Source organism: Arctopsyche grandis, chromosome 12 (genome assembly GCF_051622035.1).
Source record: "Arctopsyche grandis isolate Sample6627 chromosome 12, ASM5162203v2, whole genome shotgun sequence".
In the NCBI taxonomy this organism is placed as follows: Eukaryota; Metazoa; Arthropoda; class Insecta; order Trichoptera; family Hydropsychidae; genus Arctopsyche; species Arctopsyche grandis.
In genome coordinates this window covers 7,825,098-7,841,673 of record NC_135366.1, presented here as the reverse complement: position 1 = coordinate 7,841,673, position 16,576 = coordinate 7,825,098, and the positions used below count along the sequence as shown (strand labels likewise).

The window sequence follows — 16,576 nt, the reverse complement described above, 5'->3', positions numbered from 1 at the left end:
TGCTGACAAGTTAAATCTTCTCACCGCGCCGTTAATTAATTACCTCCTCTGTTCCCATCACCGCTCGCTATTTAAACTGGAGTGGCCCCTCCCCAAGAAACGCTGATTATACAAATCAAATACATTGTTAACACTTTTGACCGCCGGCTCTCTTCAGCCCTCCTCCTCCCCCGTGCAAATTATAACGGCACACGAAACACTATTTGATCAAGATATGCGCCGTCACAAATCCTCGGCCTATTCAAATCATTTTGTCGTGTCGTCCACAATTACGCGATTCTAACCATGTACATAGAGTACCGTCTTAAAGCAGAGCGACGCAACCTCTTACGTAGAGTTTGTCATGTATGTAGGGCAGTCGCTAGCTAGTCCCTACATACATAGGTGACAAAACGTTAACATCGGTTTTCTCCAGCGATTTCGTTCGCACGCGTTAGATCAAAGTGGTGCCCACGGTACAAAAAGGGCCGGGGCACTCACGTTGCGATGCTCTGAATTAAAGCATACATATCTTGGTATATTGTTTTGAAATATGATTTTTGTCTTCATATTGAACTGTTGTCGAGATAAAATAAGCACTTGTGTTATTGATCAAATGCTAATTTATCCATTTGAGATCAACATTTCATATTTTCATCTCACAACCATTTCTTCGCGGGGACAACTCGCCAACAGATTTCATGCATCTATTTTTTAATTATACTGTAGCGTAAAGGTGGGCTCAGGATCCAAATGAAAGGTTAAAGTCGCTTCACAGCATTTATTCGACGATTCAAGAGGTCCATGCGGATCCACCGCTCACTTTAGAATAATCTTATCTACTGGTTGTACCTCCTTATTGTTACGTACGCCGCGGATTAAGCGAATAGAATCCCAGAGACTATGTGACCGTTCAAGGGTTATCTGTTATCGGATTAACTATGTAAGTGCTTGCACTTACTTCCTGGATTATATCTGGACTCTAAGTGCATTTAGGCTAAACAATGACCGTTATTAGTTATTTCTCAGAATCAGTACGGGAAGACCCAATGTCGTGGAAATACATATCCGAATACGTGACTATACAACAGGTAAACAGATTAGGCGCCCTGAGAGATCTACCCCTTATAAGGCGGTACGTAGGCGATATCATGTCATTCTGGACTGAGCGGTGACAGTGCGTGTAACTCCTGAATCATCAATAAATGCTGTGAAACGACTGTTGGCCTTTTACTTGGATCCTCCACCCACCCTTACGCAACATTATAAAGGACAAGTTGCATAGCACAGCTTCCCTGATCCATTAGTGCAGAGCATCGCAACCTTTACACGCATCTCGCTCGAACGCGTTAGATCTGTATGGTGCTATACGCTTTTACGCTACCGCGGTACACTGGTTGCGATGCTCTGCATCAGTGTGTCTATTATCTAGGCACGTTAAGGTCTACCCTGGCGAGTCTATTGTTTACGCACGCACTCACCCAGGTCTGTGAGAACTCTAGCGTATCCTTTGTTTGGGCAGTCTCGTTAGTCTAATCCGGGGTCTCAATTGTTCACCCACGAATGCACAGACCCACGTCACATGTTCCCACGTTACAATACTATACGGCAATAAAAAATTTCGAACAAAATATATAATTTATTGTTTTGTTGATAAAAGAAAGCTAGAAAGTTTTCAATTAATTTTATTAAAAAAGAGATACTAACTAAGTATGATTAAAAAAGTCATTGCTCCAAATATTTGAATAACGGTTTTAATATACATTTCAAAAAGTACAGTCAACATAAGAATTAAAGATTATTTTGGATAAAAAATATTTGCATGAAATCTGTCAGTGAGTTGTCCCTGCGATGAAATGTCCGGACACGGGCAAAACGGTTTTATAAATAAGCGATTCACAACATCTCTTTGGGGTTGTCTATATCATTTTATCAATGGATTCACAAAAAAAGACCCATAGCTTAGATCATTTTCTTCGAAATACCACCACCAGTGAGAGTGCGATATATTTATTTATACTTGGGAAAGGCGCCATATTCGATGGATCCAATTATATTTTCCCATGATGTCATGTTTCGGGTTCCTCCTGAGCGACATCTATGGTATTAAACTTGTACAAACGCATATAAATTTTGAAATCATATTCAAAAGTGGTGATTTAGTGGGTTGGATGGTTTTTCCCAATTTGATGAGGATCCACTTCAACAATGAATTCACATAAATTAGCAAACTCCGCTAGGAAACGATCGACTTGGACCCACAAATATCCAAGTCTGACCAGCAGTACTACATATAATACTCGGAATAAATTCTTTTCAATTGAGGTCAACTCACGGAATCGAACCTGGCAACTTCTGGATGGTTAGCATTAATGCAACCACTAAGCTATGCTGGCAAATGTATGTAAAATTGGATTATATCAAAAAAAAATTGCGTTTAGATCTTGTCATTTAGGTGGGATTGCGATTTTACAATTACGTATGTATATTGTTAGATGTCTCTACAATTAAGCCTCGATTTGACCGACGATCCTAACTAAATATGCACTGTTCTGTTTGTTAATTTCCTAAAATTACACGCTGAAATTTATATGAATGTAATAACGATAACTCCGATATCGGTCAGTTGACAGTCGCGGTAAATCTGCTGTCACGTATATGCATACTTATTAAATACGCTTTGAAGCAAATGAGGTTAATCTCCCTCTTCGTTAGGTTAAGGGAATTTCGCCGGAAAACGTCGACTATTTTTAATTTTGAAAATTTTCTAGAAATCCGCACATGGAAACATCTTAATTAAATATCATATTTGATCTGTTTGTTTTTGTAACTCAATTCGAGGTATTATATAATACTTTGGACACAGTACATAATTTTAGCGATTAATTAAATTACCCATTATTCCCAGTTCTTGCTACTTCTTGGAATTCAGTTAGTTTAGAAACGAATTCGAAGAATGAAAGCTTTGACATTTGAAATAAAAATTGAAAACGAAGTAACTTTTATTTGCATTTTAATGAAAAAGTGACGGGAACTTGGTCGCTGGCTATGCTTCGTACAGTTGCCTTATGTATTGCTTGAAATATAATAACTAACCAAGGGAAACCAACAAAAAGCTTGTAAAAATATTAAGCTTTGCTCCACACCATAAAGATCTGACCGCACTATTGCGTCTGCGACACGAGCGGCAGCGTGCGGCCAAATATTGTTTGTATGAAATTGTATGAGATATAAGTCACCGGAGCCTGAGGGGGCCGTGTATTGTTCAAAGGTTGTTAATGCATTGTTAAAGGTTTGCCGAACAATGGATAGCACTGTGACTATCCTACCTCTAGATATAACACACTGCGCGTGACGCGACGTAGTGTGTTATATCTCATACAATTTCATACAAACAATATTTGGCCGCACGCTGCCGTTCGTGTCGCAGACGCATAGTGCGGCCAGAGCTTAAGGATGGTCCGTATAAATATGTATGTATATACGCTTAATTATGAAGATTATCATTTCATTATATGTATGGTAAAATTGTATTATAGAAGTAGTCATCAAAGTAAAATAGAAGAAATAAAAAGACGTATTAAATTAGGATGGAGTGCATTTGGACGAATGAAAGCCGCTTTTATATAAAAAAATGCCACTTTGCATGACGAAAAAAACCTTCGATCAATGTATTCTGTCAGTGATGACGCATGGATGGGAATCTTGGGCATTGAATGCCAAGATGCTACACTAAGTCCAATGAACTCGAAGAAGTATGGCACGCTGTATGCTTGGCATAACGAGGAAAGATGGGCAATGGAATACGTAAGAATTATGACAAGGGTAGTGGATGCATTAGTGGATATGTGAAGAGATTGAAATGGCACTGAGTGGGCCACGTGACAAAAAGAATGGATGAAAGGTGGACAAAATAAGTGCTGGAATGGTACCCGAGAGAATGCGAAAGGGTAAAAGGAAGACCGCAAGAAAGATGGGTAGATGATATTAGGAAAATGTGTTGGGGGTGAGATGGATGAGAGTTGCGCAAAACAGAGACGAGCGGAAGCGAGAGGAGAGGCCTTCATCCGGCAGTGGATGTATTGTATGTATGAATGGCTGTAAACGATAATGGTAAAGATATAGATAATAATGAAATAAAACTTAATGTTTAAATGTATATAAATTGAATTAAACATAAATAATAATGCTTAGTTATATTAGTCGATGAATCAATTGTATCCATTGCTCATATGTACATATATCAATTAAAGAAGTTGTCAGTATGATTAAAAACAATCATTCACTAATTTTAGTTCGTTGTGAACGAGAGCGCTATAATTTTTATTTTAAATTTTGAATCCAAACGTTTCCAAATCCAATGTGGTTCAGTCCGCCTGTGTTCGATACTCGTACTTAATCTAGTCAAATTTATTACTTGATGGATTATTCATTTTTGTGATTTAATTGGTTCGCGAAATTGATTGCCCCAATCTAACGGTGTTTACCCGATTATGCATAGTACATGCGTCGGAGTCCCGGTCCATTTGCGCATTTTTTTTTGGCGTTCGTGTTCGCTCGTTGCGGATGCTGTCAAACGTTTGATGTCTCCGGTCGAATTAAAACGAGTCGCGCGATAATCGGTTTTGGCCAGTGGTGCAACTGCCAGCTGAAACAACACACTGTATTGATGGACATTTAAATTTTATATGATTGATTCCTGGGCGGCCTCTTTGCGTTATTGCTTTGCCTCGTCATATTTACAGCGATAATTGTATACCGGTAACAGCAGAGCCACTGTAGATAACAGTGAACCGCTTTTTGTCTTTCGTGCCCACCAATAAATAACCAATATTCGTAATGGCTTTCTGAAAACGTACGTATTTTCCTTCAAAATTACTTTTTAATGTTTTATTAAATGCATGTGACATATATTCAATTAATTTGACGATTAGCGCACCAATCAATCTTCTGTTTGAATTGTAATAACTTGTAGGTATAAATTGCATATATCGTAGAGACAGAGGGAAGGCCCATAATATCTAAAAGTCATATTTTTAATTAAAAACTATTATTTAAGATGACTCTGTGCGCTGTTTGTCGAGGTACCACTTCCGATCGTCAAATCCATCTGATATTTCTCATACATATGAATACTTTTGCCTAAATTTCTTGAGGTTTTCGTTATTGAAAGACAGTGAATCAGAAATATAACTGTGGAGTCAACCGCCAATATTGTAAAAATATGTACATACATAACCAGCAACATCTTTTAGTGGTTAGCGTTTAATGCTTTCAACTGAGGGGTCATAGGTTCATTCCTTGGCCCGGTGTTGCTAGCAAGACCTTGAATATCTCTGACTCCAGGTCGATCCTTTCAGAGTTTGTCAATTTATCTGATTCGTTGTTGAAATGGTTCCACTAAAAATTGGCAACGTATTCTGTTTCTCGCAAATTTGAGTTTCCATGAATTCATGCTATCATCTCTAATTTGTTGATTATGATATAAAAATATGCTACCTACTCTGTATAATGTATGTATTTCTCGAAATATTAGTATTATCAAATTTGTCCATAAATGCTTTTTTGATACTGTATAAATATATATGTAATTGTTTATGGATGCTTGTAATTGGTCAGGAAAAGCGCGTTGGGCTTACCTGTTAGGTCTTCTTGGTATATACATGTCTTGGTATAAATGTATTTCAAGTGAAAATATATTTTCACCAATTCAAGAAGTGAAAATGTATCAAACAATGAATTTAAACGTTAAATTTAACCCTCAAACAATCAATTTAACCTTAACAACCCGATCTTAAATGAATACGGCCAACCCTTACTTAACCTAACTTATCCTAACCTTAAATAATACCAACCCTAACAATTTAATTTTAAATGAATAAAACCAACCCTGAAAATGTTACTAGTTATGATTTCACTGAAACATCAGTGAAAATATATTTTCACTAAATATAATTTCACTATCACATATATTTATATACATATGTATGCAGTAGTGTCAACTTAATGGTTGCCGGAAACCCATTGTTAAAAATCAAAAGTTTCCGGAAACCCGATATTTAATCTAAAAATTCATATAATTTTTGTCAAACATTATACAAATCTTGAAAAAAAATTATACAAAAAATAATTTTTTTGAAAAAAAATTAGAAACCCGTTGTTTTAAAATTGGGGTGACATCTTGTAAAATAAAATAAAATGAACTCATATGTATAAATGACATCATATGTAAAATTAAATAAAAATAAATACATATCGATGGAGGTTATCTTTTTTTGGACATTGATGAAATTGAATTATTTTAAAATGTTTTTTTATACTACCTACTTAGTAGTATCTTCTGATAAAACATGATTTTGTCGAAACTGTTTAATCTAGTCATTTAATTTAAACTTACTTTTATAAATATATCTGCATTTACGTGTGTATGTGTGTAACTAACGGAGATTGCCAACAGAGTGCCGGGCATTAGCAGTACAAATCAAACACTGCCGCGCAAACGTTAATTTCCAAAACAGAATTTATAATGACGTGACCCACAGTTTACATACCCCCTCGCGGCTCCCGAATACCCCTTCCTCCCTTTGCCACCCACTTACCTCCTCTTTTCCGCGAGCCCCTCTTTATTGACTTACACATTTATTAGATTAAACCAGGGGTAACCAACACGTCCTAAGTACGCATTTCGTATTTATTTTCTTGTCAGTAGCATTCTAAATTAGGCAGTACTGTTGAATCAAAGCGTTTTATAATGTACCCAAATGAAGGTATTTTAGCTTGAATCCTAATTAACTGATAAGTATAATTAGGCATATCAATATACGATAAATAATTTAATAAAACGATGTGTGGTTGATCCCGACTCTGTGTTTGTTCGGCGTACAAAATACACACATAGCATTGATAAAATTCAGTGCTTGTTGAAGCTCGGTTTATTTGACGTCAAATTCTTTGTTTTTGTGAATATTAAATTTGGCCAGGATTAAATTGAAAGTTACACAAAAGCTTTTCATATTTCAGTTATTAAATAACTGCAAAAAGCCTTTATGAATTTGCTAGTGAATTGGTGATGAGTCGGATGCGCGTTCTGCCCTCTGCATTATATATGCTTCAATTATTTTAAGTACCCTATCCCTGGGGTGTTCTTTTATTACCTTTTTTTAAAACCATCACCCAACAATTGTTTCATCTGAAGACCAAAAATCATACAATATATTCAGTAATACACTTTGAGGCTGTTTTCATAAATAAACATTTATTGGTGAAATAAATGGTGGGTCAATTTTTATTTGAAGATCCCATCGACAGATTGCTCTTTCAAACATTATCATATTTTCAATTGCAATTATCTTATGCTGTTTACTTTCATCGATTCATCTCCATTATGCTGATACTTCACTTCAGATAGGGCGATTTTTTAAACTCAATTTTTTAAGTGCTTGTTATTCATCCCACACTGAAACTAAATTGATCTTAAAGACATTGATTTTTTGTTTTTAAAGCAATTTATTGCAAATATTAACATTTACGTTTTAGAATAAATTTTTGTAATAATATAAAAACTTACACAATCATTAATTTGCTGATACACGCAAATATAGCGAATCGGACTGGTATATTGACCAGTCACAATATTTACTATTTTAGTAAATATTATCCAATTTTTTGCAGATGGGTGCATTTTTAAAATTTGCTTATGTATATTGTTTGAGTTAATATGTATACACAAAATAACAGTTATTATTCTTGTGTATAAATGTTGCGATAGTAAAGTTGTTAATTTTTTATAAACGTTTTTAATGGGTTCGTTTAATTTCATTACAGATACTGAAAAACCTGCTGAGAATGCTATCAACACTGCAGGACAACCTTGTATTGTGTGTCGAGCAGAATGTTGTGTCCAAACCCGTCCAGTAGCACGAAAACATGCTTCACATTATGGATTACGAGAGGATGCATTGCCACCTGGCGCACGAGTTTGTAAAACTTGTCATTGCAAATGCGTTCGTTACAGGTTTGTTTAATAATTTTACATATGTATGATAAATTTTATAAATTGCAACTTATTCGATTTTAATATTTTTCATTTGAAGGTATACGAAATGTCCTGTACCAACGTGTCCAATGCCAAAAATTAGAGCCAAAAGGTTAAGACATCTCCCACCAAAATGGCTCGAATTACCTGCTGATGTAAAAGATCCAGTCATCACCGAATTTCGTAAATAATTGTTTAATCTGTTTTGTAAATTTACATTTTCGGGAACATTTGTTTATTAATATTTTATTTTTCATTATTTTCAGAAATTCCATCTACATTGACCAAATGTTGTTTAACGTGTTTCAAAAGAATAACAAGAAAGTTGGCGCCACATCTTCAACTTGAACCTGATCAGACGATAGACGGAGAGAGTAGGTTTACTGAAGAAGAAATTTCGAAAATGAAAACTCTTTTACAAGAACATGGAACAAACTGGAAGGTCACTGCAGAATTGATGGCAAAACCTTTAAATCACGTAAAGCGGTTTTATTTGAATTATAGAGAATTGTATAGTCTCGATAAAATTATCTCGGAGTATAATAAAATGAAATTCGGAGATGAGATGAAACCAGTGTTGACCGACGAAGAAGAAAGCGGTAGTAGTACATCATCGTGTGATGAAAATTTCGATTTACTAAATTCCGATACGGCTTCTGCTGAATCGCCCAGCAATTCTGTGATACCTCAAACAAAAAGTGAAGTGGATATAACGGTAGAACCAATGGTTGTCGATTCTATTGGTGGATCTGCAACATTTACACCAGTATTGTTAACTAGTCCAATACCAGAGGAAAAATCTAACGTAATCGGCATAACATCATTAACAACTGTGGAAAATTTAACAAATTCGAATATAGTATCCCAGACAATCGCAAGCTCGCAACCTCCACCTAAGCTTGTCACTAAAGACGAGTATGATAGTTCAGCTACGGAAACCGCAGACGAAGAGAATGAATCACCAACTAATAGACAAAGTCCTAAAGTTATTTCATTAACTCAAACACAATCACCTTATCCGTCCCAAGCAACAATTACTGTAGTTTCTGGAAATGTAAATCAACACAATGGTCCGGTGCAAAGTTTTCAAACACCTAATCCTTCGAGATTAGAAAATACAAGTCATTCTCCTCTCACAGTTAGAGATGTTATGTTAGATGTCATTGAGAAAACACTAAAAAAAAGCAGTCCTTTAATACCCCCACAAGGAAACACACAAAAAATGAATGCTAACAGTATTCCACCTAAGAGTGATTCTCTTACGAATGATATTACATTTGTAAGAGAATACAGACAAGAACCCATTTCAACAATCAACAAAAATAGCACAGGTCAACCTTTACTAAGTCATCGTCAAGGTACGGATAGTCTTGCGACTTTAAGTGTAGTGAATTCTCATAGTCATTCTCAACAAACTATGCATCAACAACAACTTGTACACAGTTCACAAATTGCTGCAACAATTACACCTGTAAATCAACCATCGTCTCAACCACAAGGTATTCCGAAAGAGAGTTTAGTAGTAGTCCAAATACAGGCAGATCAAGAGACATTAGATTTGAGAGTTAAGAAGCCTAGAGATCAGAATTTCGAAAGACCACCTCCTCCTATACCAAAACCTTTATTGGCATTGCATTCTACTACCCCACCCGGTCAGGTTACGGTGTATCGTACTTCTGATCCAAATTATAACAGCTATCATCACAATGTTGAACAAAGAGCAATGTCAAAATCACCATCTGTATATGTATCTGCTGTTCCAATTTCCCAGCATAATATGTCACAAATACCTTCCAGAGGACAAAATATGCAGACTTCTATTTCTCAAATGAAAGTCTCCAAGACAGCGCCCAGATTAAGTCCAAAAATGGGAACTCATGGACCTAAGGGTTCGATAACTCATGGAACTCCTGTGAATTCATCTCAGCCTTCACATATGCCGCAAAATTCTTCAAATGTTAGTCCTCGGTATGACAACATTTTGAGAAATACTCCTCCAGAAACAAAAATTGGTTCTATTACCCAAGGGACTCCTGTTCATATGCCTTCTCATCACATGTCTGAAAAAAGAATGTATGAATTTTACACGGGTTCTAGAAACGAAAAGAGACAAAGCCCAGGAGGTCAAAATTCTATGCAAAGTGGTGGTTTCAGTCCCTATTCACAACCGAATGCTCCACAAACAGGATCACCTTGTACCAGTGTAAGTTCTGGCACAACATCGGGAGGTAATGGTATATTTACCTCACCGTCCACTTATTCAAGACCCCCTTCTTATGGCTTGGAGCAAAGACAAATTATCATGGCAGATTATATAACATCACAACAAATGCATGGATCTCACCAGCGTCGTACCAGTCAGGAACAGCCACCTCCTAGACAACTTTCTTATGTTTCCACCAGAGGCTCCCCTGCTGAACACATTAATAGGTTGGTTTTCGTATTTGAATGTATGTAAATTTTTGATATTATGAAGATGTCGTGTGTAATAAAGTTTTCCTTTTATTGAATTGCTATTAGTCCACAACAACAACAACAACAACAACAGCAACAACAACAACAACAACAACAACAACAACAACAACAACAACAACAACAGCAACAGCAGCAACAGCAGCAACAACAGCAACAACAGCAGCAACAACAACAACAACAGCAACAGCAGCAACAACAACAACAACAACAGCAGCAACAACAACAACAACAACAACAGCAGCAGCAGCAGCCACATCAACAACAATCGCAGTCACAGCAACCGCAGACTCAGCATCAACAACAACAGCAACAGCAGCAATCACAGCCCCAGCAACAATTGCAACAACCACAATCCCAACAACAACAACAACAACAGAGACGTGAAGGTGTAATTCAAAGACACAACACTGTAGTACCCCAGACTGCAAAACCACCGTCTCCTCATCAGCCTCCGAGACCTCTTCATCATTATCCACCTCCTGGTATATATAATGTTATATTATATGGTATTTTGCAGAAAATAATAACATTTTAATGAATTATTTTTGTGTTTTGAGTAGTTTCAAATATTTTCTTATTATATGTATTTTTTTTTATTTCATAGGTCATGAAGCATTTTCATCTCTTGTGGATGTTGCTGTTCAACAACCCTCTTTACCAGTACCTCATACAGTACATAAGGAATCACAACCGCCAGAAAAACCTAATCATATGATTCATCAAGACACCATGAGGTACTTAAAAGGCGTTATAACTTATTAACTTAAATATTTTTTCAATAATAAAATTTATTTCATTTCAGATCTTTTCATAGGCAACAAATTCATCAACTGCGACAACAAGTATGAATTAGTTTTTTAATGTAATATTATATAATTTTAGTGCTTTTTTATTTTTATTTATTTTTATTACAGCAAGCAGCATTTGAAAATCAACGTAGAGTTCTTCATCATCAACAGGTATATCAGGATCGAATGGATCGAGATAGAGATAGGGAAAGAGATCGGCAGATTCAAATAGACAGAGACAGGGAAAGAGAAAGACAGATAGAAATGGAGCGTGAAAGAGAAAGAGATTGGCAAATTCAAATACAAGAAAGGGAAAGAGATAAACAGTTACAAATAGATCGGGAACGCGAAAGAGAAAGAGTTCGGGAGAGGCAAGTTGTTTTGATGGAAAGAGAGAGACAACATCAACAACATCAACAGCATCAACAACATCTACAACAATTACATGATCGGGAAAGGCACATGCATCAGCAGCAAATACAAGAGAGAGCACAAGTCGTAAGTTTATACATTTATAATTGCATATTATTTATTCACGAAAGTAAGCTTCTTTATTATTTTATTAATAATTTTAGAATGCTGATGATGAAAGAAGTAGACGAGATAGAGAAACAGCTAGGTTGCTTATGGGTTCATTTACACCTCATCCACCTCCAGCTAGAATACATGATCGTGGAGATAGGTACTTGCTATTCTTAAAAATAATTCAAACTATCTTTAATAGTATCTTCAATATATTTGTGATTATATTAATTTAAATATTTTCAATAAAGCATCACATTTTAAGAATTTCAATATATTTTTAGACCGATAACGAATGCTCGTCCACCAACATCATCCGATGGTACTTTGACCGCTGCAAATCTAATAGATGCTATAATAACTCATCAGCTTAACCAAAGTAATACTGATGGGAGAGATTCCCGTGAACTCTCAAGACCCTTTAATCCTTTTAACGTAAGTTTTTATTTATCAGAATGATATGGAAATATGCGTAAAATACATGTACACACATACACACACACACACACATATTATATATACATTTTTTTTGTTCTGATTTTCTATATTGCATCAAAATGATTTATTCAATAAATTTTTTTTTTATATCCATAGAACTATCACCGTGAAGTGTCTAATTCAGATCAACTTCCACCTCAACCATCTCAGCAGCCTCAACTTTCTCAACCACCTCAGATTTCATCACAACCTACACAACAACGACAAACTCTTTCTCCAGCTGTGATCAGTGTTGTTGATCTTGAAGATTCAACACAAACTAAATCTATTACATTGGGTGAACTTACGGATTCCATTATAGCTAAAGATTTTAGTTCACCTGGCTCAATTTACGGTGGACCAAGGTAAAACTTTTTAATTTTTTTTTTAAATTAAATTTTTTTTGATGTTGAAATTTTAAATTTACATCTCAATTTTTCAGATTAAGTCTCCTCAGCAACTTAGATATCACCAATAATAGTGGGCCAAATGTCGATGGAAGTGGAAGTACTGGGCCTGACAGTGATTCATGGAAAAGACGTAATGTTTCTGAAGATAGACACATCATTAGACAAGGGCCACCTAAACAACTGGATATACCTCCACCTGCTCAGCTTCATCATATTAATAGGTGTGTTTTTCAAATTGTTCAATCCTAACACAATGCTGTCAATTATCTGGATACATAAATGTCTTCACCTCGTTATACTAGAAAGTAATGTCCGTTACATTTATTGCGATGTTTTTGTTTTCAGAATGGGACAAGATGGAAGAGTAAATATTACTAGAAGATATGTAGCACCATCGCCAACAACAGGAGCACCACCAACATCCACACCTCATCACCATCAGCCTCAACACCTCAGTGCATTTGATTATGTTAAAAATAGAATTGTAGAAGTGATGAGAACAGAAGATGATGCAAAAAGGCCAGGATCACTGATTTCGACAACTGGAGACACAAATACTTCAGGAACACCACCACCTCCTCTAGCGACGTACGCATATCCATTTTCTGCATTGAATGTAGCTGGTTTGGGTACGGGTACAGGTGGCACAAATCCAGCTGAAACTCCAACTGAAGTATCAAGACCACCCGCATTACCATCTCAAGAGCCTAAGCCCCTTATGTCAGCACAATATGAACCTTTAAGTGACGAAGATTGATGCTAAATTAATAAAATAATATTAATGATTTTATAATCAAATACACAGTAAAATATAATTATTGAATTATTGTTATTAATTTTTGATTAGCTTTTGTTGAAAGAGGTGAAAAAACTATATTAACAATATACAAGATAATTATATCATGCAATATACAGGTATAGCACTTTTTCAAGCACATAATGCGCTGATTTAGTATTACTGAATTGATTTGATGCATTTGATTTAATTTCGAATATTTCTGCATTTCATTATTTTTCTTCGATTATGCTTATTATTTACGCGTACGAATAATAGTGCAAATAAACCAATTTCAAAATATGCAAATAATTTGCATAATTGTGTTTAATGAAAATACTGTATGTATCTTTGAATACATATTTAGATCATTCAAACTAATTTCTGAAGTCTGTGATAGTTTTAGTAAAAATATAGATGAGACAAATTAAAATGAGTGATGAATGAATATTTTTACTTATGTACCTAATACTAAATTGTTTGATTTATATTTTGTTTTGAACCGAATTTAATTTTTAAAATTTTGTAGTGTCATGATTACATATACATATTCATATTTTACTGTGTAGTGGTTGTAAATTATGTGATCACAAAATAACAGCATTAAAATTGATATACTTTATTGCAAAAGTATGTAGATTTACTTTCGACGTTCTTTTTGCATTGTTTATACATTTTTTTTAATCTTATTTGACTCATTAATTTTTTAAATGTCAATTTTGTTAATTACACGATATTTTTACACATTTTATTAATTAGAATTATGCAAAACCATTTTGTCTTTTTTTATGTACTTTTCAATTATTTTTACATTTAAATCTAAAATTATTTATTAAATATCCCTCTACATTTGATGGTCTTTACACATCGGGAGAAAAAGTTTTGACGAGTTGTTTATAAAAACAATTATTGATGATTGCAATGCAATATATTGTTTTTCTATTGCGTATACATACATATGTATATCTCTAGTATCCTAAATGGACTTATGTATGTTTGGAATATCAAATATTAAAGTTCGTTTGATTTTTTTGATATTTACTTACATATTAACATTTATTGTTTCCATCTAAGTGTTCACATTGAATAATAAGTATCATTTATGAAACTTTTACCAAGGAAAAAATATTTCAAGATAATTTTCTGAACTAAATTTTTACCTGGTGTAAAAAACTAAAAGAAGTTTTTGGTGTAATTTAATTTTTAAATCGTCAGTTGTTTGATATTGGTTTTATATATAAACTATGAATATCAAAAAATCTATGTGGATATCTATGAAGAATTAAATTTTTATGTATGATTTAAAAGAATCTATTATTATATTTTACAAAGTTTTAATTAAAATCACCTAATAATAATTTTTATTGATAGAAGGGATATAGGTTTGGAGGATAGACCTATAGTTGTAATGTTTTAATTCGTGAAAAATATGACTTTGAATCAATAAATTTAATTAATTTAAAAGTGGAAACTTAATGTTGACAAAGATATTGTCTCAAAACAATCCAGCTGTTCTTTTTTTTGTAAATAGCAAATTTTTATTTTTATCGTAATATCGAAACAAATACTCTTTAAGTGATGATTATTGCTGTTTGTTTTTTTTTTGTTCATGTTACGATATTGTTAATTGTTTGAGTGCATTCGAGTTTAAATTGGTTAAGTTTGTCATAACTTTGTACTAAAAAACCAATGAAACTATTCCATTCTCCATGAACAAACTTGTAATTTACTAATTAATAATGCAAGAAAGATGCAGTTGATGTAGCACTTTCGTTTTGGATAACTTACTTTTAAGTAATTTTGTAAATACAGCTTTAGATTATGTAAAACGTATAAATATTATAAATAATAACACATTCACGTAACGCATATGGCTTGTTAAACCCGGCGATTCGTGTGTGCGTGGTAAATTTGTATATATATGCCTGTGTAGAATTACATACGTAGATGTATGCTAGGGGTGAATGTTTGCGGGATACAAAAAAATTAAAGATAAAGTGTAAATGTTTTAAAATGTGTGGATGTAGGAGGGAGCGATTGTTTGGAGATTAGTAGATAATGTTTATTATTGTAAGTATATCAGTAACTTATGTGATGGGATACTCTCCATTTTTTTCTTTTTGTTAATATTATACGTCTGATTTTTTATTATTAATAATAATAATTAAATACATACAGTTTTTAAAATGATTTGTTTCAATCAGTAGTTAAAATGTGTACACTATCCAGTGGGGTCGCAACAGCTTTTCATTGTTATAAAAAAATTATTCAAGAATCTTCGATTTGTATACTAATTTATTTTTATTTATCAGTCACCGTTCATCTTGTATATAATGTATATGAATATTTTGTATATATGTATAACAATTATGGGAATTTGCGACTTTGCACACACACAAAAACATAAAATGTATATATTTATTATACATACGCTTAGGTAAAGGGAAACTGAAGCAATTTTGAATAATGAACATGTTAGGTATTAGTTGTCGCATAAGTGAAAATTAATATTATGAATTCTTTATGTGATGACTGGTACAAAATATGTGTTCTATTTTAATAAAAAAAGTTACAAAATAAAATAATATTGATATTTAGACACTACTGTGTCGAGTCTTCTCATAGAAAAATGATGGGATTATTCTTAAAAAAAAAAGAAAATGAGAAATAAAAAAAAATATGGTAAAATAAATATAAAGAAATTGTGATTTTCTCTTCTACAGTCTGATGAATTATCTATAACGCATTAAGTCCGTCTTGATCCAAATTATGGTATATAAAAAAAATGATAAATAAACATTATAAAAAAATACTCGTTGCATTTCAATTGTAGTATGCTTGTCAATCATTGATTCAATCTTATATATCCCACCAAGAAAACATGTAAGAAAACTGACATCTATCACGAGTGTTCAAGCTGGCTATGGATGACCTCATCTTCCTACATTCATATATGTATAAATATTATTTCTATGTATGTATGTTAATCTTTATTATAAATGATGGTAATTGCTATGAGCTGTGACAACCCTTAACATATTTTTGTTCTGAGCTTTGCATGTTATTATTGTGATGATTTCATCGGAAACTTTTAACTCTGCTATTGTCAACTATT

General features: G+C 33.9%; 4 protein-coding genes across 4 annotated transcripts in view; 2 read left to right on the top strand and 2 right to left on the bottom strand.

Annotated features, from left to right (window-relative positions):
* Smr (nuclear receptor corepressor smrter) overlaps positions 1-16,233 on the top strand; it is a 99,922-nt gene extending 83,689 nt beyond the window's left edge. Inside the window, exons 7-18 of the mRNA XM_077442940.1 lie at positions 7,804-7,993; positions 8,073-8,197; positions 8,281-10,444; positions 10,535-10,971; positions 11,094-11,223; positions 11,292-11,331; positions 11,404-11,775; positions 11,853-11,959; positions 12,084-12,234; positions 12,394-12,641; positions 12,719-12,907; positions 13,032-16,233. Of these exons, the coding sequence (XP_077299066.1) occupies positions 7,804-7,993; positions 8,073-8,197; positions 8,281-10,444; positions 10,535-10,971; positions 11,094-11,223; positions 11,292-11,331; positions 11,404-11,775; positions 11,853-11,959; positions 12,084-12,234; positions 12,394-12,641; positions 12,719-12,907; positions 13,032-13,443 (4,565 nt within the window). The 3' untranslated portion in view covers positions 13,444-16,233. The remainder of the gene's footprint in view (positions 1-7,803; positions 7,994-8,072; positions 8,198-8,280; positions 10,445-10,534; positions 10,972-11,093; positions 11,224-11,291; positions 11,332-11,403; positions 11,776-11,852; positions 11,960-12,083; positions 12,235-12,393; positions 12,642-12,718; positions 12,908-13,031) is intronic.
* Positions 1-16,576, bottom strand: part of LOC143920219 (queuosine 5'-phosphate N-glycosylase/hydrolase) — a 529,776-nt gene that overhangs the window by 97,411 nt on the left and 415,789 nt on the right. The window lies entirely within an intron of this gene.
* Positions 1-16,576, bottom strand: part of LOC143920212 (uncharacterized) — a 262,942-nt gene that overhangs the window by 19,210 nt on the left and 227,156 nt on the right. The gene's annotated exons all lie outside the window — the stretch shown is intronic.
* Positions 1-16,576, top strand: part of LOC143920231 (uncharacterized) — a 433,558-nt gene that overhangs the window by 340,413 nt on the left and 76,569 nt on the right. The gene's annotated exons all lie outside the window — the stretch shown is intronic.